Source organism: Cantharellus anzutake, assembly GCF_015039405.1.
Source record: "Cantharellus anzutake strain C23 chromosome Unknown EI90scaffold_69, whole genome shotgun sequence".
Taxonomy (NCBI): domain Eukaryota; kingdom Fungi; phylum Basidiomycota; class Agaricomycetes; order Cantharellales; family Hydnaceae; genus Cantharellus; species Cantharellus anzutake.
In genome coordinates this window covers 258,801-280,970 of record NW_024067019.1, presented here as the reverse complement: position 1 = coordinate 280,970, position 22,170 = coordinate 258,801, and the positions used below count along the sequence as shown (strand labels likewise).

Sequence of the window (22,170 nt, the reverse complement as noted above, 5' to 3'; positions counted from 1 at the left end):
TGCGGTCGGGATATCCAGTCCAGTTAAAATTCTTGATATTTATCAGAATGATGGGGGGAGCTTGGCAACGTCTACGGAGCAGAGAGGCAAAGATTTGAGAAGCTCTGTCGGACTTGATCCTATTGCTGAGTGTACTGCAGCTAGGCGGCGGAGCATATCCATACTCACACCAAAGCTTCGTGCCTGAGATGTGCGCTTGTATGTAGTGTCTGTGCGCAATCGAGTAACACACATGTATTGGATGGTTAGCCATTCAATGGCAAGAGGTTCCCAAATCGAGCATCTCCAGTTGAAAGCCACAGCCATGCCAAGCACTTGAGATCCGAGCCGGATCCCACAAAGGCTCCAGGGGTCAAGCCCGTTCTCTGTCACTGTCCAGTCAACTGTGCGCTGCGAGCGGACTGAGTGTATGAACATCAGCGCGAGTCTCGGCTTGCTGTACTTGCTCAGCCCGGGGGCGTTGGGTTCAACACCTCCTAGATAGACCCACTATGAAAGCTGGCCAATGTACACGAGTCCGCTCCTAGTTATTCTCTACCTCTTCATCCCAGTATCGTCCACTCTCAATCACTATGTGCCCTCCTATAAACCTGTGGCGCGGTATGGACGCTGCGTGACACCCCTCGGTGGAACATCTCCATTCTACCCCGTCATATTTTACAGACCAGGGATCCTACACAAATTCCTAGGTTCTGCGCATCAAATTGGGGTCTTACGTACCCCTCTCAATATTCATGTGCATGATTTCCTCCATTTTTACCGTCTCTCACACTCCCTGTAAATTAGCCCAGTGGTAGATTTACCTGTTCAGGTATCCGAGTGCGGACCTTATATAATGCCCGATGAGAGGCTAAGTGTTCATTCATGAGGCGCAGGTCCACAGGTAATCGGATAATCAGGATTGGTCATCATGAATAGGGCATTGAGATGACGAAAGGAAATGATAATGTCAATTCAACATGTCAAAAGGAGCAATTACATGCATATACCAAGAGCCCGTTAATATGTAGTAAACTCTGAACAGGTTCGCCTCCGATCGCTAAAAGTTAAAAATTAGTCAAGTTAGAAATTATTATTGGCAGTTGCGATCCTTGTATATGTTCAGCAAACGTGGTCGTCATACCACGCAAGTGCTAAATGGAGGGGGGTCCAAGTCCGTCTAAATTGATGAATGCGATCATCCCTCCCTCTCCACCAATGCTAACATGATTACCGTGTTCCGCGATTGGACAGCTGGGCTTGAAGTAGTCGGGTAGCCAACAGATGTGCAGGGCAAGGTTTTCGCGCTTGATGCAAAGAGCGTTATGACCAAGAAAGAGATGGGTGGGTGAAGATTTGTGGAAGGATGTTGAAATTGGGTTGGATAGGTCGCTTAATTTTGGAAAGCTGAAATGTTTTGTCTCTTTCTGACCTCGGACGCGAAGTGTTAAGGCATCGGTGGAAAATAGCATTTGGTGGGGACGAAAGATCTTATTGAGCTGTCTCTGCCCAATGCAACTCCTGTCGGCAATGTCCCAGGCACGCACTCTGCCATCCTTGGAGGCCGAAACAAGATGGCGTCCATCAGGCGAAAATTCCACACAGGATATGGTGTCAACATGACCTTTCGCTGCCTTTGGCCCTCGAGTGGGTAATTCCATCGCTGCACCCCAGACATGTACAGTGCCATCCAGAGATGCCGAGGCCAGATAACAACCATCTGGCGAAAAATTCACGGACCAAACCATATTAGTATGCCCTTTCAGCTTTCGAAGAGGTGCTCCTGTTGCCGCATCCCAGATGCGCACTGTTTTGTCGTCTGAGGCCGAGGCCAGATGATGGCCATCCGGCGAGAAATCCAAGGACCTGACATGAGCGGTATGTCCCTTCAGCTCTTGAAGCAGGACTCCTGTTGCCACATTCCAAACATGTATGGTCATATCCGACAAGGCTGAGGCCAGATAACATCCATCTGGCGAAAACTTCACAAAATAGACGCTGGAGGCATGTTCCTCCAGTGTTCGAAAAAGCGCTCCTGTCGATGCGTCCCAGATACGCACGTTTCTATCATCTGAGGCTAGATAACGCCCATCTGGTGAAAAGGAAATGGACAGGGCAGAGATATTATCATTCTTCAATTCCCGGAGGGGCACCCCTGTTACTGTATCCCAAACTCGCGCAGTGCCATCGTACGAGGCCGAGGCCAGATGAAGGCCATCAGGGGAAAATGTCACAAATCTCACCACGTCAGTATGCCCCTTCAGTTCTCGAAGGCATGCTCCCGTTACCGCGTCCCAGAGACGCACAGTACAATCATCCGATGCCGAGGCCAGATGAATGCCATCTGGTGAATATGCAACGGAATTGGCCCCACCAGTATGTCCCTTCATTTCCCGAAAAAGTGCCTTCGTTGCCGCATCCCAGATGCGCACAACACCATCCCTATAGGCTGAGACTAGATGACAGCCATCTGGAGAAAATGCCGCAGAGCGGGGTTCACTTGGGCTGTGGATTATCCCCGGTTGCGGTGACCATGGTTGGCTACTGTCCATTACATGAGAAATAATCCGGCATTTAACGACCCACTTCGTCGGGAATGTTGCACCCAATGCGCTATCCGAAGGAACAAACGGATGGCTACATCAAAGTATTGATAAGGACGAGGTCGCTAATGCAGCCCGGGATCGCTCGACCAGATGGCGCAAGCTGCGAATTACGTGGCATATACTGCTGACGGCTTTGGCATCGAACCCCTGAAAAACACAGGTGAGCAATGAACCAATAGTCAAATTTTCAACTTACAAGCCATTGTTCTAGTTTTCTCATGCCTCGGCATGCTTGGTCAATTTCACCCATGATTCCCATTGCCGCAATCCAGTGAAGAAGCGCCGGGACAGCGCCGGAAAGGGCCTTCATTATTTCATCATCGTGGGGCTCGTCCAAAGTACAAAGGAGAGTGACCCAATGACGACACACAAAGTTCAGCTGCGTCGTCATCAGCCACTCAAACTCAGGTTGGAGATCAGGAATTTCTGCATCTAGTTGGAAATGCCATAGCGTTGGCAACTGATCCAGCACTGCACATTGCCCAAGCAGCTCCAATGCGAAAAGCACTGTGTCTTTCCCCGGAGAGAGCTCAAAAAATGGATCCAGGTCACTTTTGAGCAAATCATAGGAAGGGCGATGCAGTGCAAGAGCATCTTGCAGCTAGTGGATAGATTAGACAGTTCACGACTCCGACTCCAGTGTGATCCACATACAGATGATTCCAAGAGGTGTATGATACTCGATATTGGAGTGGTGAGATTATCTTGAAGTTGTTCCCATGATGGGAGGATCTGAACTAATTTACTAGAAAACAGGAAGTTAGCGGGAGTTGCATAAAATAGGCCGTTCACAATTAATTTAATAACTCGGTGAAATCGTTTGGGAAGATCCGTGCGCCTTGGGTCCATGTAGGTATTCGTGTAATTTCCGTTGCAATGCGGCAAGGAGAGCTTGAGTGGATGTGGAGATTTGGAATGCGTTGGGTGGGGAACTGTGATAACCGGACTGATAGCTCAAACTAGATCAGTGACGGTGAATGACGGCATGCAGGCTATTCTCTCACATGATGCTGTTTTACAGTATCGAGGACAGACTTGACAGCCTTTCTTAGCCTTGAATCTACCATTAAATCAGCGAATTTTATGATTGTCTCTGGATTGGCATTAATGTCTTTGGCAATGTGCGAATATGTCAGAACTGTGATGCGGTCTCGTCTCTCAGCACCGATTGTGGGATGGTTAAGAGACCCTCTCGCATACTTTGCCCCGAACCTCCGCAGCAACATTTCCTGAATGACGGAAGCGAAAAACCAACAATTTTCCTACATGCAGTTAGTGGATCACTGATGAGGACACCTGGTCGGACATTGATGCTTACTTTGGTTAGCTTGTAACCAGGAGATTCTGCTGCGATTGCGTACAGAACTTGCGCAGCCGCGACCAGAGGAACGGGAGTGGGAAAGATCATGATGGCCTCTACGCCCGACTTCTTATTAGTGAAGTCAAGGAGGTGGTCGAGTCTACCAGAAACAGCAGCCTATCGAGTAGTACTGCCGCTTAGCTGCGGTAAAGACATCGAAGAGTCCGTTACATACCGTATCTATCGCGTGTGACGTTCCCAAATCCCGTACTCCAAACAACCACAACGGGACTTTGTGGTCCCGTCTGCGATCCAACCGAAGATAGAATTCCCTTCCGTCGGCTCGAGTGACATGCAGGATGAGAAATCGATGCGACACCCCTTGAAGATCGCCATATCGTTGGATGGACACGATCCTGGCATTAGCAGCACGACGACTGTTGAATAAGCTTTCGCAGAACGTTCGGACAGAAAAAATTCGATATGGCTTCGAGTCCAAGCATTCGGCAAAGAAAGCGCCTGCCGATGCAATGCTTGCAACTTTCTTCCTTAAAGACGATGTAAAAGATGGGGCGATTGTGGATGAACCATCGGATAAAGTGGGTGTTGACCAGGGAAATGGGATGCTAAGTCGGTCACGAAGCGTTTTAGAAGATGTGTCATCGGGTAGGGGAGGCTCGAGTGAGGGCTCGATTCCCTCATCAAGCTTTAAAACTCGGATGAGTGAGGATTCAAGGCATCATAGTATTGATTCTTACTTCGAAGAGGAAATCGTCGACCGAGGCTGGTTCTGGGAAAGCAGGAGGCTCGGTCGCTACTGGCACGAAGCTTGGCGAAGTCAAGCTTGAAGCGAAGGAAGGAATCGTGTCATGGAAATATCCTTCGGCGGCGCTACGCCGAGACGGTAATAACACAGCGATCGCTTCTGATAAGAGGTCGATGGCTTGAACAAGAAGGACCCAAGGCTCTGCAAATAGCTGACTCACTATCGACGGAATTGGTAGCATTTTCGGTGGCATTTCCAGCGCCAGCAACAACATTTCCGGAGTCCTGGTGGTTTGGCGTTGTTGCAGCGGACGTAATAGAGGTCTGGGCCGAGCCTTCGTCCTCCGGAAGAACCAATGTCGGAACGTTCATGTCTCTAGATAGAAGAGATCGAAGGTGGAAGATGACTTGGAAATGGAACTAGGCGCGCGCTAGGCTTGTCAGCATTGTGACAAAGCCATCACCGTTGGGAGCCGCAGCGGAGGAAAAAAAGAGCAAGGTATCAACCTACTGCAAATTATCTGAGACCTTAAGTTGCGTGGCGTTGAAGCCGTCCGTCGCCGAGGTGTCCGATCCCGTCAAAATTATCTATCAGGAATGGTGGGGGAGATCAGCAATGTCTACGAAGCAGAGGCGAAGACGTGCGGCAAAGGTGGGGGGGTATTAGGGAAATGACCACGTGGATGCAGGCAGGGAAAGAAGCTCTTCATTTGCTTGTGAAGGTTGGACTTAATCCCATTGTGGAATAGTACTGTGTGTACCGAAAAGGTACAGATGGGCGGCGGAGCAGATGCATACCCACACCATGACTCCTCAACGGTTCATGAGGACGCCCGAGATATGCGCTTGCATGTAGTTTGGTGCAATCGAGCAAGACATGTATCGAACGGCCATTGGCAAGAGGTTCCCAAATCGAGCATCCCCAGTTGAAGGCAATTGAAACCACAGCCTCGGGCAGGTCCGTCGGCCCTGGACCCAAATAACACCCAACAACTAACCGCAACGTTAGCTGGAGGATTTGTTGTGCGCACTGAGCACGACATACCATTGTTCATGTTCTAGTTCTTCGTTTCAGTATCGTCCGTCATGTTGTACAGCGTCATGTAAGCCTGAGGCATGTCGTAGCTTAGATGCCGCTCTTCCTCCTGTCTGGGGCCGCCCTCCCGTTCGAAGCAGTTGCGTTTCGATTTGATTCTATATCGTGCTCCCCCTTCTCAGGTGGAATCTGCCAAACAAGGGCCACTCTCCATCAGACTCTCCATGCGCTTTCTTTTTCTAACGTTCAAGCATGATTCTCCTTTGTCATCAACTAAGCGTGTTACGGAGGCGGCGTGGGATTCGAACTATTAATGTGGCTGTATTACCTAGAAATGGATCACCTCCTCTCCTGACGTCTTTTCCTACTGAAAACAGTAAGCGTACCTTGTAGGCGCTCGGCAAGGCTTAATTGGGCCACGCTGATCAGTTGTCCCAAACACTCACCAACATCGGCTCGGACTCGTGGATTACGTTGGAGTAGCATCGGCACTATCGGGGTATGGCTTAGGCAGGACAGCCTCTACTAAAGTAGAGGTATGGCTGACTAGACTGCGGTGCATGTACGCATGTTCTCAGATGCTCACTACTTCCGGTGCGCCAAGACACAATCCCATCGGCGGGGAGTAGAGTGGCGCTACAATGGCCCTTCTGGTTATCGAACTCGGTCAGCGTTTGTCAGCTCCCTTAAAGTTGACACTCTCCACGGTTGCTCTGTTGGACTGACAACACGCTGTTCTAACCACATCAAGTTACTATTGAAATAGAGGTTCTCTCTCGCGGTCCTTGTGTGCCAAGTCGCTCTGGCCATGACTTTGGCGCAATGCTGGAAACCACGACTAACAGGGTGGCTAAATCATTCTTGATTCGTTCAGATTTCGACATCCCTCCAGTCCATGCCGCGTCCATGTGCAGTCAGGCGATTCCTCATGACATGCCACACAAGTTACAATTTGACCCTTTCTGCCTCTACACCCCCCTTGGTGAACGTTTGCACAACATTGACCCAGATCCGGGGCTCAAAATATTCACACCATGAATGTCCATACGCCTCTGAGGGCACACTCCCTGGCACCTTGCCACTTGGATCGATTGCGATGCGTTGTGCATGTTTGATATATCTGGTGAGATAGTTAGATTCTGCGTAGTGAATGATGCGATCTTTCGTGCCGTGGATGACTAGGATGGGAATTGATGATGGTATGGAGGGGAGGAGAGGGCGAGTGTCAGTGTTGCGGACCTGAAACGGCAATAACATCAAGATCGAGTACCAAGAGAAAGCGGGTTCGCATACCGATAAAGCCTGGCGAGCTGCACGGAAATAACAAGATGAAGATGAGTCGCCCTCATGCATGAGCATACGACACAACTCTACACACCAATTTGTTTCGAAGGTCTTTTAAGGATCATTGAAGGCAAGAGTTTTTCCACTTTCGCTTTTCCTTCAGGTGTCCTTAGAAAATCTACATCGTAGCCAAGCTCAACCATAGGTCTCGCAATCGCCATTTTCCTCTCATCCGTAAGTTGTCCATCGACCGGAGGAGGTTTGGCAAGATATTCAATGAACTCCGGGTCACCGCGAGGAATTTTTGTCGTTGTAGCTGCGAGAAGAGCATGGTGTATCCGGAAAGGAACTGCACTTGGTGTGGTAGAAGCGAGGATGAGGATTTGTTGGAGAATAACGCCCCCCATCGACCCGCCGCATGCATCTATGCCTCTGAATCCGAGATGATCGATGAGGGCGATTGCATCTTCTGCCATCGATAACGTGGTAATTTCTTCCCGCTTGCTCGTTTTCACTATAGAAGCTCCGAAATCTCTACATGAGGCCGGTCTGCATTCGTGGGCCACCAAGTTGTTCATATAATCCATACCGGTGATCGAATACCAATACTAACACAGTGTATGAGAGCGAGCAAAATGCCATTAGAAAATATTAACAGCCCACCAGGTCTCAATTTACTGAGGGGTATGCTGAGAGTTTCCCAATCTTCATATCGCCCCGACATGCCATTAATGAGGACAATGGGACGGACACCTCTCTTCAGGTGATCGGCTCCTAGTATCTCGTACCCCAACTGCGCTCCATTCGCAAGAGGAAAAACCTGGGGTGTCATGATGTTGGTGGAATAACCGGACCCCGGCAAGGCTATTCCCGGATATTCCCCTGCCTCACCGAATCATGTGGCCGACAGCTGCTGTCAGCAGAGCTGTCGGTGTCAAAGCTCCGAAAGCAGGCACCCTACATCAAGACCACGTAGTGGGATGACTGGTAAGTGCGAACATGATACAAATGCTCGTGTCGGTATATACTCTACTGGTTTGGCCTGCTCTTAAATTCGACCGTCTAACGTGTGAAAACCGTGAATTGTGAATCGTGTGCCCAAGATAAGGCCCCAAACAACATGGAAACCCTGAGAATTTACTCCTTTGCCTCCCTATCCATAATCTCTTTCATCTTTTTCTATCCTAGGCGGATGCTGTCCTTTCCTATCTTCGGACAGGGGCAGTGATTCTGGCCCAGTATCACTACCCTCAGGGCCAACCTCCTCTCCAACCATCCTCCCAATATTCAGACGGAGATAATCCTTCATGGAAACTCTTCGCACCAGGTATTGGAAAAGCACAGTGGTACACATGGAGAGTAATATCCAACCAATGAGTACAGCAGCGTTGAGGCCCAAGTGGTTCTTGGTGTTGAAGATGAGAGTACGGGTCGCTTGTGCAATTTCTTTCGGTAACTCACTTCATACCACCCTCTACTTCTTCGTTTCAGTATCGTCGCTACTCTGGCCCACAGCGCGCCATCATATAAGTAAATGCATGTCGTAGCTTGGATACCGCTCTGCATGCCCTTCCTCCTGTCTGGGCCACCCTCCTGTTTGAAGTGGTTGCGTATCTGCAACGCGATGACGTTCGATCTGACTCTGACCTAACATCTATATCATACTCCCCCTTCCCAGGTGAAATCCGCCAAACAAGACGAGGGACCACTCTCCATGTGCTTTCTTCTTCCAACGTTCAGTAGCAATGGTGTATGCGTCCTTCTCATTCTCCTAAGTCATCGTGAATCATGAACTAAAGTGTGCTGTAGCAGAGACGGCGTTGATTGTGATGGAATTTGAACCAAAGTGGCATCATTCTCTGGACGGGCATCTTTTCAAATATTTCAATGACCAAATAATAGGAGCCCAATACTCTCATCTTTATCCCCCGATTGCGCCCGCGTGAACGGCTCAATATCCATGAGCGTGCAAGGAAGAGGTGTCCGGGCGACACAAGGAAATAATGATGTCAACTCAATAGGTCAAAAGGAGCGATTACATTCATATGCCAAGAATCCAATCCGGGGCCTGATAATAGGATGCCAGTAAACTCTCGGCTCCGATTGCTATAAGTTAAAATCAAAGACACCACTTAAGTTAGAAACCAGTATTGGCAGTTACAATCCTTGTATATGCCCCGAAAAATTAAAACCAACGTGGTCATACCACGCAAGTGCTAAATGGAGGCCGGGGGTACAAGTCCATTTAAATTGATGAATGCGATCATCCCTCGCTTTCCACCAATGCTGACATGGTTACCGTGTTCCGTGATTGGACAGCTAGGCTTGAAGTAGTCGGGTAGCCAACAAATGTGCAGGGTAAGGTTTTCGCGCTTGATGCAAAGAGCATTATGATCAAGAAAGAGATGGGTGGGTGAAGATGTGTGGAAGGATGTTGAAATTGGGTTGGATAGGTCGCTTAACTTTGGAAAGCTGAAATATTTTGTCTTTTTCTGACCTCGGATGCGGAGTGTTAAGGCGTCGGTGGAAAATAGCATTTGGCGGGGACGAAAGATCTCATTGAGCTGTGTCTGCTCAATGCAACTCCTGTCGGCAATGTCCCAGGCACACACTCTGCCATCTTTGGAGGCCGAAACAAGATGGCATCCATCAGGCGAAAATTTCACACAGGATATGGTGTGAACATGACCTTTCGTTGCCTTTGGCCCTCGAGTGGGTGATTCCATAGTTGCATCCCAGACACGTACAGTGTCATCAAAAGATGCCGAGGCCAGATAACGACCATCTGGCGAAAATTTCACGGAGGAAACCCCACCAGTATGCCCTTTCAGCTCTCGAAGAGGCGCTCCTGTTGCCACATCCCAGATGCGCACTGTGCTGTCGTTTGAGGCCGAGGCCAGATGATGGCCATCCGGCGAGAAATCCAAGGACTGGGTGTGTTCCTTCAGCTCTTGAAGCGGGACTCCTGTTGCCACATTCCAAACATGTATGGTATTATCCGATAAGGCTGAGGCCAGATAACATCCATCTGGCGAAAACTTCACAAAATAGACGGTGGAGGCACGTTCCTTCAGTATTTGAAGAAGTGCTCCTGTTGATGCATCCCAGATACGCACGTTGCCATCATCTGAGGCTAGATAACGCCCATCTGGTGAAAAGGAAACGGACCAGACAGATATATCATGGTTCTCCAATTCCTGGAGGGGCTCCCCTGTTGCTGTATCCCAAACCCGCACAGTGCGATCGTCCGAAGCCGAGGCCAGACGAAGGCCATCAGGGGAAAATGTCACATATCTCACCACGCCAGTATGTCCCTTCAGTTCTCGAAGGCATGCTCCCGTTACCGCATCCCAGAACTGCACAGTGCGATCATCCGATGCTGAGGCCAGATGAATGCCATCTGGTGAATATGCAACGGAATTGGCCTCACGAGTATGTCCCTTCATTTCCCGAAGAAGCGCTCTCGTCGCCGCATCCCAGATGCGCACAATGCCATCCCTACAGGCTGAGACTAGATGACAGCCATCTGGAGAAAATACCACAGAGCGGGGTTCACTTGGACTGTGGATTATCCCCGCTTGCGGTGACCATGGTTGGTTGCTATACATTCCACAAGAAACAATACGGCATTCAACAGCCCACTTCTTTGGAAATGTTGCATCCAACGCGCTACCTGATGGAATAAATGGATGGCTACTTCCAAGTATAGATAAGGACGAGGCCGCTAATGCACTCCGGGATCGCTCGACTAGACAGAGCAGGTCGCGAATTACATGATTTATACTATTGACTGCTTGAACGCCGACCTTCAAAACGCCAAAGTGAGCCATACGCTAGTATCCAAGTAATTTTTGACGCACTAGCCATCGCTGTAGTTCTTTCATGCTTTGGCACGCTTGGTCAATTTCACCCATGATCCCCATTGCTGCAATCCAGTGGAGAAGCACTGGGACAGCGCCGGAAAGGGCCTTCATTATTTCATCATCGTGGGGCTCGTCCAACTTACAAAGGAGAGGAATCCAACGATGACACACAAACTTCAGCTGCGTCGTCATCAGCCTCTCAAACTCATGTTGGAGATCAGCAATTTCTGCATCTGCTTGGAAACGCCATAGTATTGGCAACTGATCCAGCACTGCACATCGCCCAAGCAACCCCAACGCCCAAAGCACCACGTCGTTCCCCGGACGGGCCTTGGAAATTGAATTGAGGTCACTTTTGAGCGAATCATACGTGACTGAGGATCGGCGATGCACTACAAGACCTTCCCGCAGCTAGTGGATAGATTAGACGGTCCATGACTCCGACAGCGTGATTCACATACAGATGATTCTAAGAGGTGTATGATACTCGATATTGGAGCGTCTTCTTGAAGTTGTTCCAATGATGGGATGATCTGAACTAATTTACTGGAAAACAGAAAGTTAACAGGAATTTCGCATACAGTGCCGTTCAGATTTACTAACTCGGTGAAATCGTGCGAGAAGATCCGTGCGCCTTTAATTCCATAGATTCCATGTAGGTGTTCGTGTAATGTCCGTTGCAATACAGCAAGGAGTGCTTGAGTGGATGTGGAGATTTGGAATGCATCGGGTGGGGAAGTATGATAAGCGGGCTGATGGCTCGGACAGGATCAGTTACACTGAGTGCGACACGAGGGCCATTCTCTTACAAGGTGATGTTTTATAGTATCAAGGACGGACTTTATAGCCTTCCTTAGTTTTGAGTCGTCCATTGAATCAGCGAAGCTTAGAATGGTCTCCAATTTGTTATTTATGTCTTTTGTAATGTGCGAATACGTCAGGACTTTAATCCGTTCTCGTCTCTCAGAACCGATTGTGGGATGGTTAAGAGACCCTCTCTCATACTTTGCCCCAAACATCCGCACTAACATTTCCTGGGCGGTGGAGGCGAAAAACCAACAATTTTCCTATATGGAACTAATGGTCAACTGATGATGAAACAGGGCCGGACACCGACGCTCACTTTGGTTAGCTTGTAATCAGGAGCTTCCGCTGCGATAGCATACAGAATTTGCGCAGCCACGATCAAAAGAGCAGGAGTAGGGAAGACCATGACAGCCTCTACGCCGGACTTGGTGTTGGTGAAATCAAGAAGGTGGTCGAGTCTGCCAGAAACAGCAGCCTATTGAGCAGTACCGCCTCTCAGCTGCGGTAAAGACATCAAAGGGTTCGTTACATACCGTATCTATCGCGTGTGACATTCCCAAATCCCGTACTCCAAACAACCACAACGGGACTTTGTGGTCCCGTCTGCGATCCAACCGAACATAGAATTCCCTTCCGTCGGCTCGAGTCACATGCAGGATGAGGAATCGATGCGGCACCCCTTGAAGATCGCCATATCGTTGAACGGACACAATCCTGGCATTTGCAGCACGACGACTGTTGAATAAGCTTTCGCAGAACGTTCGGACAGAAAAGATTCGATATGGTTTCGAGTCCAAGCATTCGGCGAAGAAAGCGCCTGCCGACGCAATGCTTGCAACTTTCTTCCTTAAAGACGATGTGAACGATGCAGAAGATGTAAAAGATGGGGCGATTGTGGATGAACCATCGGATAAAGTGGGTGTTGACCAGGAAAATGGAACGCTAAGTCGGTCACGAAGCGTTGTAGAAGATGTGGCATCGGGCAGAGGGGGCTCGAGTGAGGGCTCGATTCCCTCATCAAGCTTTAAAATTCGGATGAGTGAGGATTTAAGGCATCATAATGTTGATTCTTACTTCGAAGAGAAAATCGTCGACCGAGGCTGGTTCTGGGAAAGCAGGAGGCTCGGTCGCTGCCGGCACAACGCTTGGCGAAGTCGAGCTTGAAGCGAAGGAAGGAATCGTGTCATGGAAATATCCTTCGGCGGCGCCACGCCGAGTCGGTAATAACATAGCGACCGCTTCTGATAAGGAGGTCGATGGCTTGAACAAGAAGGACCCAAGGTTCTGCAAATAGCTGACTCACTATCGACGGAACTGGTGGCATTTTCGGTGGCATTTCCAGCGCCAGCAACAACATTTCCGGAGTCCTGGTGGTTTGGCGTTGTTGCAGCGGACGTAATAGAGGTCTGGGCCAAGCCTTCGTCCTCCGGAAGAACCAATGTAGGAACGTTCATGTTTCTAGATAGAAGAGATCGGAGGTGGAAGATGACTTGGAAATGGGACTAGGCGCGCGCTAGGCTTGTCAGCATTGTGACAAAGCCATCACCGTTGGGAGCCGCAGCGGAGGGAAAAAAGAGCAAGGTATCAATCTACTGCAAATTATCTGAGACCTTAAGTTGCGTGGCGTTGAAGCCGTCCGTCGCCGAGGTGTCCGATCCCGTCAAAATTATCTATCAGGAATGGTGGGAGAGATCAGCAATGTCTACGAAGCAGAGGCGAAGATTCGAGAAGACGTGTGGAAAAGGTGGGGGGTATTAGGGAAATGACCACGTGGATGCAGGCAGGGAAGAAGCTCTTCATTTGCTTGTGAAGGTTGGACTTAATCCCATTGCGGAATATTACTGAGTGTACCGAAGAAGGTACGGATGGGCGGCGGAGCAGATGCATACCCACACCATGACTTCTCAACGGTTCATGAGGACGCCCGAGATATGCGCTTGCATGTAGTTTCCGGGTGCAATCGAGCAAGACATGTATCGAACGGCCATTGGCAAGAGGTTCCCAAATCGAGCATCCCCAGTTGAAGGGGGCAGGTCCGTCGGCCCTGGACCCAAATAACACCCAACAACTAACCGCAACGTTAACTGGAGGATTTGTTGTGCGCACTGAGCACGACATACCATTGTTCATGTTCTACTTCTTCGTTTCAGTATCGTCCGTCCTGCTGTGCGGCGTCATGTAAGCCTGAGGCATGTCGTAGCTTAGATGCCGCTCTTCCTCCTGTCTGGGGCCGCCCTCCCGTTCGAAGCAGTTGCATTTCGATTTGATTCTATATCGTGCTTCCCCTTCTCAGGCGGAATCTGCCAAACAAGACGACGCAAGGGGCCACTCCATGCGCTTTCTTTTTCCAACGTTCAAGCGTGTGTTCTTCTCATTCTCCTTAGTCATCGACTAACCGTGTGCGGAGGCGGCGTGAGATTCGAACCGATGTGGCTGTTTTCCCTTAGGCTTCAGGCTCTAGACGGATCACCAGCTCTCCTGACGTCTTTTCCTACTGAAAGCGGTAGTGGTCCTTTGCATACCACGCCGATCAGCTGTCCAAAACATCGGCTCTGAGTGGTTCACCCGAGTAGCATCGACATTATCAGCGCATGGCTGCAGTGTACGCGTATTTTGAGATGCTCGCTACTTCCGGTGCACCATGACACATCTCCATTGCTGCCGGCTCCACTCGGCGGTTGCAGTGGCGTTGAGTGGCGCTACAATTTGGCTACAATGGCCTTTCTGGTTATTGGATCCGACCTCGGTTAGCGTTTGCCAGATTGATATACACTCTCCAGGGTTGCCCTGTTGGACTGGCGACATGCTGTTCTGACCACGCCAAAGGATGAGGAGAGTGTGGCTTCACACCCCAAGATCCCTCCAGTCCATGTCGCGTCCATGTACGATCCGGCGATTCCTCATGACATGCCACACATATTACAATTTGACCCTCTCTTCCTCTACACCCCCCTTTGGTGAATGTTTGTATAACATTAACCCAGACCCGGGGCTCAAAATATTCATACCATGAATGTCCATACGCCCCCGAGGGCACACTCCCTGGCACCTTGCCACTTGGATCGATTGCGATGCGTTGTGCATGTTTGATATGTCTGGTGAGATAGTTAGATTCTGCGTAGTGAAAGATACGATCTTTCGTGCCGTGGATGACTAGGATGGAAATTGATGATGGTATGGAGGGGAGGAGAGGGCGAGTGTCAGTGTTGCGGACCTGAAATGGCAATAACATCAAGGATCGAGTACCAAGAGAAAGCGGGTTTGCATACCAATAAGGCCTGGCGAGCTGCACGACAATAACAAGATGAAGATGAGTCGCCCTCATACATGAGCATACGACACTGACTCTACACACCCCCAAGATAAGGCCCCCAGCAATATGTAAATCCTGAGAATTTACTCCTTCGCCTCCCTATCCATAATCTCTTTCGTCTTTTCTATTCTAGGCGGATGCTGTCTCTTTCTATCTTCGGACAGGGGTAGTGACTCTGGCCCAGTATTGCCACCCTCAAGACCAACCTCCTCCTCTCCAACCTTCCTCCCATTATTAAGACTGAGATAATCCTTCATGGCAACTCTTCGCACCAGGTATTGGAAAAGCACGGTGGTACACATGGAGAGTAAGATCCAACCAATGAGTACAGCGGCATTAAGGCCCAAGTGGTTCTTGGTGTTGAAGATGAGAGTACGGGTCGCTTGACCTACGTTACTGTCCGTGAAGGGTTTATCAGTGATAAGCTGGAGGACTGAAAAGAGGACGACGGTCATACTAGATAGGAAAACCATATCCGTATTTGTAAATCCACGGCTCGAGAACAATGGGGAGAGATGCGGTGGAAACATTCGAAATGATCTAATTATTCCCATTCCCACCAATGAGAAAGATAACACCGAATCAGAGAAGAGCCACTTACGTATACCACCAAAAAATACGTGATGAATCGTTGTGTGAGCAATGTCACCATCGCTTCAGTCCCAAGTCCAAGTGCCGTCATGCTCAAATAAGTGATCGCCCAAAAACAAAAGTAGCCCCCCGCGTACGAATACCTATAATTGACGAACCAGGGAAGCGGCGGAGTAGCGGGGAAATGTTGATTCGAGGCAATCATAGACGAATGTGGGAGTTAAAGTGAGTGATGTTAAATATGATAAAACATACTTCGCTCCAAAGGGGACTTAAAACGCCAATGAAACCATCGAATAAGCAAGAGACAGAGGGATATAAAGTAGGAACCGCAATTCTCAAGATAAGAAGTTCTTTGATTTTAAGGTACGGTTCGATTGCTTGACGGGCAGCGTAGCCTGCCATGGTCTGATAATGAAAACGTCAACGAGATCGGTAAAAGGGGAATAGAATGGTCACGAACGATTGTAAAGGCAAAGACAATGACTAAAATGGACCCCACGAGCGTTAGTGCCGAAGCAACAGGAGTACTGCATCAAAGCTCAAATGAAAAAAACCGGGAAATGAGGAAAGGTGGAGATGAATAACTGACCTATAAGGTCTCAAATTGACCATCGTAAACCCAACGCTCGCACTCAATGTTTGTGGAGCTCTCGCAACATTTCCCATCATTGTCCCATTCGCACCATAATTCCCAAGGAATTCTCCAACACTCACAACCCCAAACCGACTTATAGTGGAAACCAATAATGATTGTGTATAAGGAACGATGAAATTGGCAGAGGCAAGTTCGTTTCGAGCTTGGGTGTAATAGACTGTTATGATGGCGGAGGAGTTGTATGTACTGTCGCCCGTTAGACGGGCGAGTGTTAAATTCTGGGAAGCCAGTGGTTGTACTGTTGCATAGTTTGGTGACGGTGACGTCAGTGTTCATGGTACATTTACACCAGGGAAAACTAAACATAAAGGGGGAGGAAAACGCACCAACAACGGCTACCCAAACTTTCTCCTCCAAGACCCCTCTCTGGATCTCTTGATCTTCCCACCGGTCACCGGCGATTGGTATACTCCATCCCAACTTAGCCTTCGTCTTCGACCTTATGTTCTCCTCAAAAGCATTCTGGAAAAGAGGCCGATTTCTCCCTTTGTTCCGTTCGAGTAATAGTCTTTGTTTATAAACCAGGAGGAGAGCTTGTAGGAGTAGGAACGTTGGTGCGCCAAAGAGCCAAAGAAAAAGGGTCTGTGAGTCGGAATAGCGGGAAGGACGGAGATCTCAGATTTTAAACGGAGTCAAGAGAAGGGAGGGGAGCATACACCGCTATCCACATGACGAAGATGAGAAGTACGACGGTCGCCGCTATACCTTTCATGTATATTTGACGCTGCATCGCAACTTCGGGCGACCAGACTACGGCGAGATGGAAATTATGATCAAAGATTAAGCGAAATGGACGAGGCCAATGATGCAGCAGAAATGGGTAAATAAAACTATTAAATACGCGAACCAGTTGAACGGAAGCTTACATCCATGCGAGAACGGCACTAATTCTAGCTTAGAGAGCTGCCCCGGTTGAGCCTCTTCCGACTTGTGCTTCGAACCGCCAGGGACATCGCCACTGTCGCTCTTTGAAAGATCTTGGACTTGTGTACGGTTTGAATCGGACGTGCCTGGTCTTTTGGATTGGAGTGCCATCGCCTTGGAAATTGTCACTATTTGTCAAGCTCTAGCTCTGCTTCTAAGCGTAGCCACTGCTGACGATGCGAGAATGGAGGCGATGAAAGAAAGTGCTGGTGGTTGCACGGTAGGAAAGCTGACGCCAGAACGCAGCCTGAGTGCTCAACGAGACAAAGAAGAGCGGATGAGCAGGCTAGTGAAAAGAAGGGAGCTGAGCAGGCCCCAGAGGAATAAAAACAACGACAAGAATGATATGTGATGTCACCTATATTAATACAATCTAATCACTTGACATGGATTTAGATGAAGCAAGGCATGCCGAGACCGGCATGGCCATGTTCCAGTAGTGGCGGTTGCTCCCGGGACTGGTTTATCGAGTTGACAGACCGATCGCACTCGGGCTTTTTGATGCACAGAGCCTGCATACGCACTAAGCCAAGAATCCTCAGGTTGTTGCCGAGTGTTGTACTGGAACCGAGGGCGAGCAAGCCGATTAATCGAATCTGGCGCGTGAATCAAGAACCCCAGTTTAAGGGTTTATGTAAGCGTCACCGATTCGACAATGGTTCGTGGCAGCTCTTTCTTTTCCTTTAATTCTACTTTACAGGTTTTACCTTGGGGTTGGGTTCGATCCGTAGCGGTATTGTAGCAGACTCGTACCCAGTCGTCGTCGCTCCGTGGACGCGCACTGCGCACACGCAATTTCAAGTTGGGTTTATATTAAAAGTCACAGTCACCTTTACATGATGCATGAGTAGTCATCTTTTGTATTGAATACTTAAAGTCACATGTGCCGGAAATAGAGTTAAACCCGATCACCTACTCCGAAAACAAGCGCGCGACACTTCGCTCCAACGACTGGCACAAAAGTTGGGTGGCGGTGTTTTTCGGCAGCATCCGGGACTGAATTGTTGAGTCCACACAACTTGTGCGCAACAGATTGGGTTGTAGTCCGGTGCATTTTTAGTGTCAACTCACATAAGATTTGTACCCGACCCACCCCAAAGGGTATGAAGGGCTGCGGAGTCAATAACCTGAGCATGCAGAGAATTTAAGCCTTATATATTACTTTGAGAACATTACTGTGTTGATGTGAGTTAGTGCAGATGGTATAGCGTTCGCTGAGGCTATGCAGTTTTTTTGCTTGCTTGGGTTCGACTCCCACTTGGTAACTTCCTTTTTTTCATGCATCACCCCTTTCATACATGCGACAAATTTCCGTATATCACCAAGAAGTGAGGAATGAATGAAAAAAGGAAGTTACCAAGTGGGAGTCGAACCCGAGCAAGCAAAAAAAGTGCATAGCCTCAGTGAACGCTATACCATCTGCACTAACTTGCATCAACACAGTAATGTTCTCAAAGTAATATATAAGGCTTAAATTCTCTGCATGTTCAGGTTATTGACTCCACAGCCCTTCATACCCTTTGGGGTGGGTCGGGTACAAATCTTATGTGAGTTGACACTAAAAATGCACCGGACTACAACCCAATCTGTTGCGCACAAGTTGTGTGGACTCAACAATTCAGTCCCGGATGCTGCTGAAAAACACCGCCACCCAACTTTTTTTTTTTTTTTTTGGTGGAACCTTCAGTAGCTTTTGCGGGCAGGATGCCTGAAGGTTTGTAGGGAAGGGCGGGGCCTTCCAGAGGGCAGTGATGATGGGTGCCTCTGTATGACAGGAATTGCCACCACAGGGAAATGCGTTTCCGCACTTGGCGAAGTGGTTATCGCTCTGTGTGGGGCTCCCGTGACTGCAGGGGGTCCGGTATACCCACTAAAACCCCATTGCACTTCAGCCAATTCTCAGGGAGGCTTAGTTCGTTCTCTAGGGTGCCGCACCAAGTGTGTAGAACGAGTTTGGGGAGGGCTCTGTTGCGGTATTTCTTTATATTCGTGAGGTTCCTGTCCTGATTTAGTTTTTCGTTTATGGCGGCTTTATAGGTGTTCATGGCTTCGTTCAGTGAGATCTTTGGTTGTCCAGTCTCATCGTCGCTGAGGACTCTCTTGCATCTCAGTTTCCATATTTGCCAGGCGCATTCGGTGATGGCGATTCTGAGGAATCTGGACGCGCCGTGGTTTATAGTGCCGTTACGATTTTTGATAACAGTTAGTGGGGCAGCCATTATGTGGTATATTCCCATATTAACGGGCCAGTCTATACCTTTTATTAGGCTCATGATTTTTATGGCAGCCCAGAGTTTTGGGCCCTGGTTGTGTGGGCACTCGAAGATAATGTGGTTCATCGATTCTAGGGCATTACACTTAACGCATTGACCTCTGTCTTCGTAGCCCGGGATTTTGCTCCAGTAGGTGCCGTCTTTGTGGGCTCCATGGACAAGTTTCCACAGGAAGTTTCTGAGGTTGGGGTTCAGATCTTTCTTGTTTTTCAGGATGGCGAGCCAAATGAGGTTGTTGTTGGGGGTGGGGCAGTTTAGGTCTCTCAGTACGTCTCTGATATGGTTCATGTTTTCTGTTGCTCTGTGGTTCTTTTTGTGGGGTTTCTTGGCTGACTCTCGGGTTATTAGTTTCATGATAGTCGATTGGGTCAGGGTTCTTAGTCTTGCGCCGTTCTGGGTGAGGGGGAGGTTGGGGGTGACTGAGCCATTGTCGGGGGTTTTCATGGATCCCAGTGTTGCAAGTTCATCGGCATTCTCATTTCCAGCACAGCCGTTATGGCCTTTTATCCACTCGATCGAGACGATGCCATTCCTCGTTCGGAGGGAGTTTATGGTATTTTTGATGGCTAGGGGTTGGGGAGTGCTGATGTAGTCTTGGTCCTCGGCTTTTTCAAGGTTTACGGTTAGTGCGTTCACGCACCATCTTGAGTCGGTTTTGATGTGGAGTCTGGCTCTTAGGGGTGTTGTGGTAATTGCGTGGTTTATTGCCAGTACCTCAGCGGAGTTGTTTGTCTGGGGGAAGACCCGATCTACTGGGAGGCTTGCATTGTCTGGGCACTTGGGGGCGATTGTCAGGGCAATAGCCCTGAACCCCGAGTCACATGTAAATTAGATACACATAGTCATGTGGGAAAGCGGGAACCTCCGGGTAACCGCTTACACACCACCGTAAAATACACTATCTTGTATCACTTACGGCCTTGTGTGCTGAGCAACCCTAAGACCTCACACTTTTTTAAGTGCTTGAGGTGTGTTTTACAACACAACCCACATCTCTATAATCTTAACATCTGACTCGGAAGCGCCTATGGTGCCTAAACACGCCCGCAAGGGCAAGGTCGCATCTGCAGCGACGTTAAAAAGAAACAAGCGGTTTATTAAGAAACCGCAATCTCCCATCATGGGAGATTCAAACCAAAAGCCGTCGTCAGACGACGACGAGGATCAACATGATCCGGCATTAGCAACCACTTCAGGGCTGGTCCCTGAAGGTTTTAGAAACTTACGTGGAGTAAGTGCGGGGCAAAATACCCCCAGAACTCCACAACAAACCGATCTAACCCAAGCTGGGGAAGATCCCTCACCTCCTCACGAGGTGATCGACTTGCACGGAAAATGCGTAAGCGCCGAACGATCAGCCCAAAAAGCTGATCGGATAGAGTTGCAGGAAACCCCAGGGCCCCACTATCCCCTGGAGTCCCCCCTCACGTCCCCAAGTCAAGCCCCAAAGGCAGACAAAGGGAAACAAAGGGAAGAGCCCCTGCATTGGCTATCCGAAAAACTACTGGACTTGTTCCAGGTTCCGTCCGAATGGAGGACGGAAAATGAAGATCAACTTCTCCTCAGGCTGAAAGCCCGAGAAGGCGCGAAAATACGCCCTGAGAGCAGGATCTCCCAGAGCGTGGAAGCTCCAAAAGAACTTCCGCTGTTTACACTCCCACACACCATGCCAGACAAGGCAAGGTCGCCAACTTCGGAGGAGGTCTCCGAGATAATGAAGAGGAGGCGAACTGAAATGAGGGAGTTCGCTGAGGAAGCCTTACGTAAAAGTAAGGAGAAACCAGTGAACAGACCCCTCTATGAAAGGGAAGCACCCTCCGCAACGGCCTCGCCTAAACAAAGTGAGCGTGGAGTGTTCACTCCAAGAACCCATTCTGGAACCCCCAGAAGCGGAAATGTCAACTGGGGAGAGTCGCTGCTCGCCCAACCAAACTTCCTCCTGGAAAACCAGGAATCGCGCATAATAAACGCGATAAACTCGATCCAAAAAAAGATCGAGGAAACGAACCATAATAGCACAGCTCGTCTAGAGATAACTCTAGAAAGAATGGCCAACGCAATCGATGCGTTGACTGAAAAAATCAGCGAACAAACAGATTTGCTGAAGGAAATAAATTTCTCACAAAAAAGTGAGGAAACAAATAAACACCCCTGGACCACGGTCCAGGACATAAATAGAACTCGTGAAAAATTCACGAAAAGAACTACCAGCGAAAGCACACTGGAATATCATCAGCGACTCAACAGAGACGCTAAGGAGATCCTTCTCCCAAGGATAGGAGAAGACGATGCCGAAAGAAGGCATCGTTCAGAAATCAGAAGGAGAATTGGCACATACCAAAGGTTCGGCCAAATGTCCACTTATGACGGACCTCTCGAACAGAGAGGTAACTCATTCACACCCTCTCAAAACAATGAGAGAATACAAATACAACTTCAGGCGAATACGCCTGAAACCAAAGAAACGCTGCGAGGAAGATTTCCCCCAGCAAAAACCCCCCCAAAGGAGAGATCTCCATTGGATAGCGACCCCGCAAAGGCAGGGGAGCAAGAAGAGTACCTGGAGAAATGGTACGAAAAGGCCATAAGAATGGCCGAAGTGAGAATACTCACTCCCTACCCAGAAGGAGTGAAACCAGAAGCCCTAAAGAATGGGCCGGCATTCCCTGACAAGAAATGGTCAGGGGAGAACGACATGGAATCGTTCTGGCAGTGGTTCACAGAACTACTGGGATTCCTTGCCTTGTGAGGATGCAAAGGTCCCCAATTTG

At 49.1% G+C, this 22,170-nt stretch overlaps 4 protein-coding genes across 4 annotated transcripts; all 4 read right to left on the bottom strand.

The window, feature by feature from the left end:
• Positions 1–2,955: 2,955 nt before the first annotated feature.
• Positions 2,956–5,052, bottom strand: EI90DRAFT_2401505 (uncharacterized protein). The gene is made up of 6 exons (XM_039052975.1): positions 4,644–5,052; positions 4,121–4,591; positions 3,904–4,062; positions 3,590–3,847; positions 3,240–3,531; positions 2,956–3,186 (listed from the first exon to the last, which is right to left on the bottom strand). The coding sequence occupies exons 1-5, from the start codon at positions 4,923–4,925 to the stop codon at positions 3,385–3,387; spliced, it is 1,317 nt and encodes a 438-aa protein (XP_038911004.1). The 5' UTR covers positions 4,926–5,052; the 3' UTR covers positions 2,956–3,186; positions 3,240–3,384.
• A 1,368-nt stretch (positions 5,053–6,420) lies between these two features.
• Positions 6,421–7,761, bottom strand: EI90DRAFT_3077547 (Alpha/Beta hydrolase protein). Its single transcript, XM_039061728.1, is given in 6 exon segments — positions 6,421–6,553; positions 6,564–6,925; positions 6,980–6,996; positions 7,065–7,504; positions 7,560–7,578; positions 7,634–7,761. 5 exon segments carry the CDS (start codon positions 7,692–7,694, stop codon positions 6,632–6,634), a joined length of 831 nt encoding a protein of 276 aa, XP_038911003.1. The 5' UTR covers positions 7,695–7,761; the 3' UTR covers positions 6,421–6,553; positions 6,564–6,631.
• Positions 7,762–9,907: 2,146 nt separating this feature from the next.
• On the bottom strand, positions 9,908–13,362 carry EI90DRAFT_3077524 (uncharacterized protein; the record flags this gene model as incomplete). Its single annotated transcript, XM_039061727.1, has 10 exons — positions 13,234–13,362; positions 12,944–13,160; positions 12,715–12,881; positions 12,174–12,662; positions 11,957–12,115; positions 11,643–11,900; positions 11,437–11,585; positions 11,295–11,379; positions 10,831–11,202; positions 9,908–10,776 (listed from the first exon to the last, which is right to left on the bottom strand). Coding segments are annotated over exons 2-10 (2,699 nt in total), but the record flags the coding sequence as incomplete, so codon positions are not given.
• A 1,674-nt stretch (positions 13,363–15,036) lies between these two features.
• EI90DRAFT_3020002 (uncharacterized protein) lies at positions 15,037–17,237 on the bottom strand (the record flags this gene model as incomplete). Its single annotated transcript, XM_039057449.1, has 8 exons — positions 15,037–15,378; positions 15,555–15,687; positions 15,915–15,952; positions 16,008–16,074; positions 16,137–16,440; positions 16,529–16,784; positions 16,861–16,952; positions 17,069–17,237. The coding sequence occupies 8 exons, from the start codon at positions 17,235–17,237 to the stop codon at positions 15,037–15,039; spliced, it is 1,401 nt and encodes a 466-aa protein (XP_038911001.1).
• Positions 17,238–22,170: the final 4,933 nt, after the last annotated feature.

What these genes read in the sequence shown, in the direction of transcription:
- EI90DRAFT_3077547 (XM_039061728.1), bottom strand. Translation starts at nt 7,694, where the DNA reads ATGTCGGGGCGATATGAAGATTGGGAAACTCTCAGCATACCCCTCAGT.
- EI90DRAFT_2401505 (XM_039052975.1), bottom strand. Translation starts at nt 4,925, where the DNA reads ATGTTGTTGCTGGCGCTGGAAATGCCACCGAAAATGCTACCAATTCCG. An exon ending in TCGACGATTTCCTCTTCGAA is followed by an intron (nt 4,592 to 4,643) that starts GTAAGAATCAAT and finishes CGAGTTTTAAAG; the next exon opens with CTTGATGAGGGAATCGAGCC. An exon ending in ATACTGTAAAACAGCATCAT is followed by an intron (nt 3,532 to 3,589) that starts GTGAGAGAATAG and finishes TTGAGCTATCAG; the next exon opens with TCCGGTTATCACAGTTCCCC.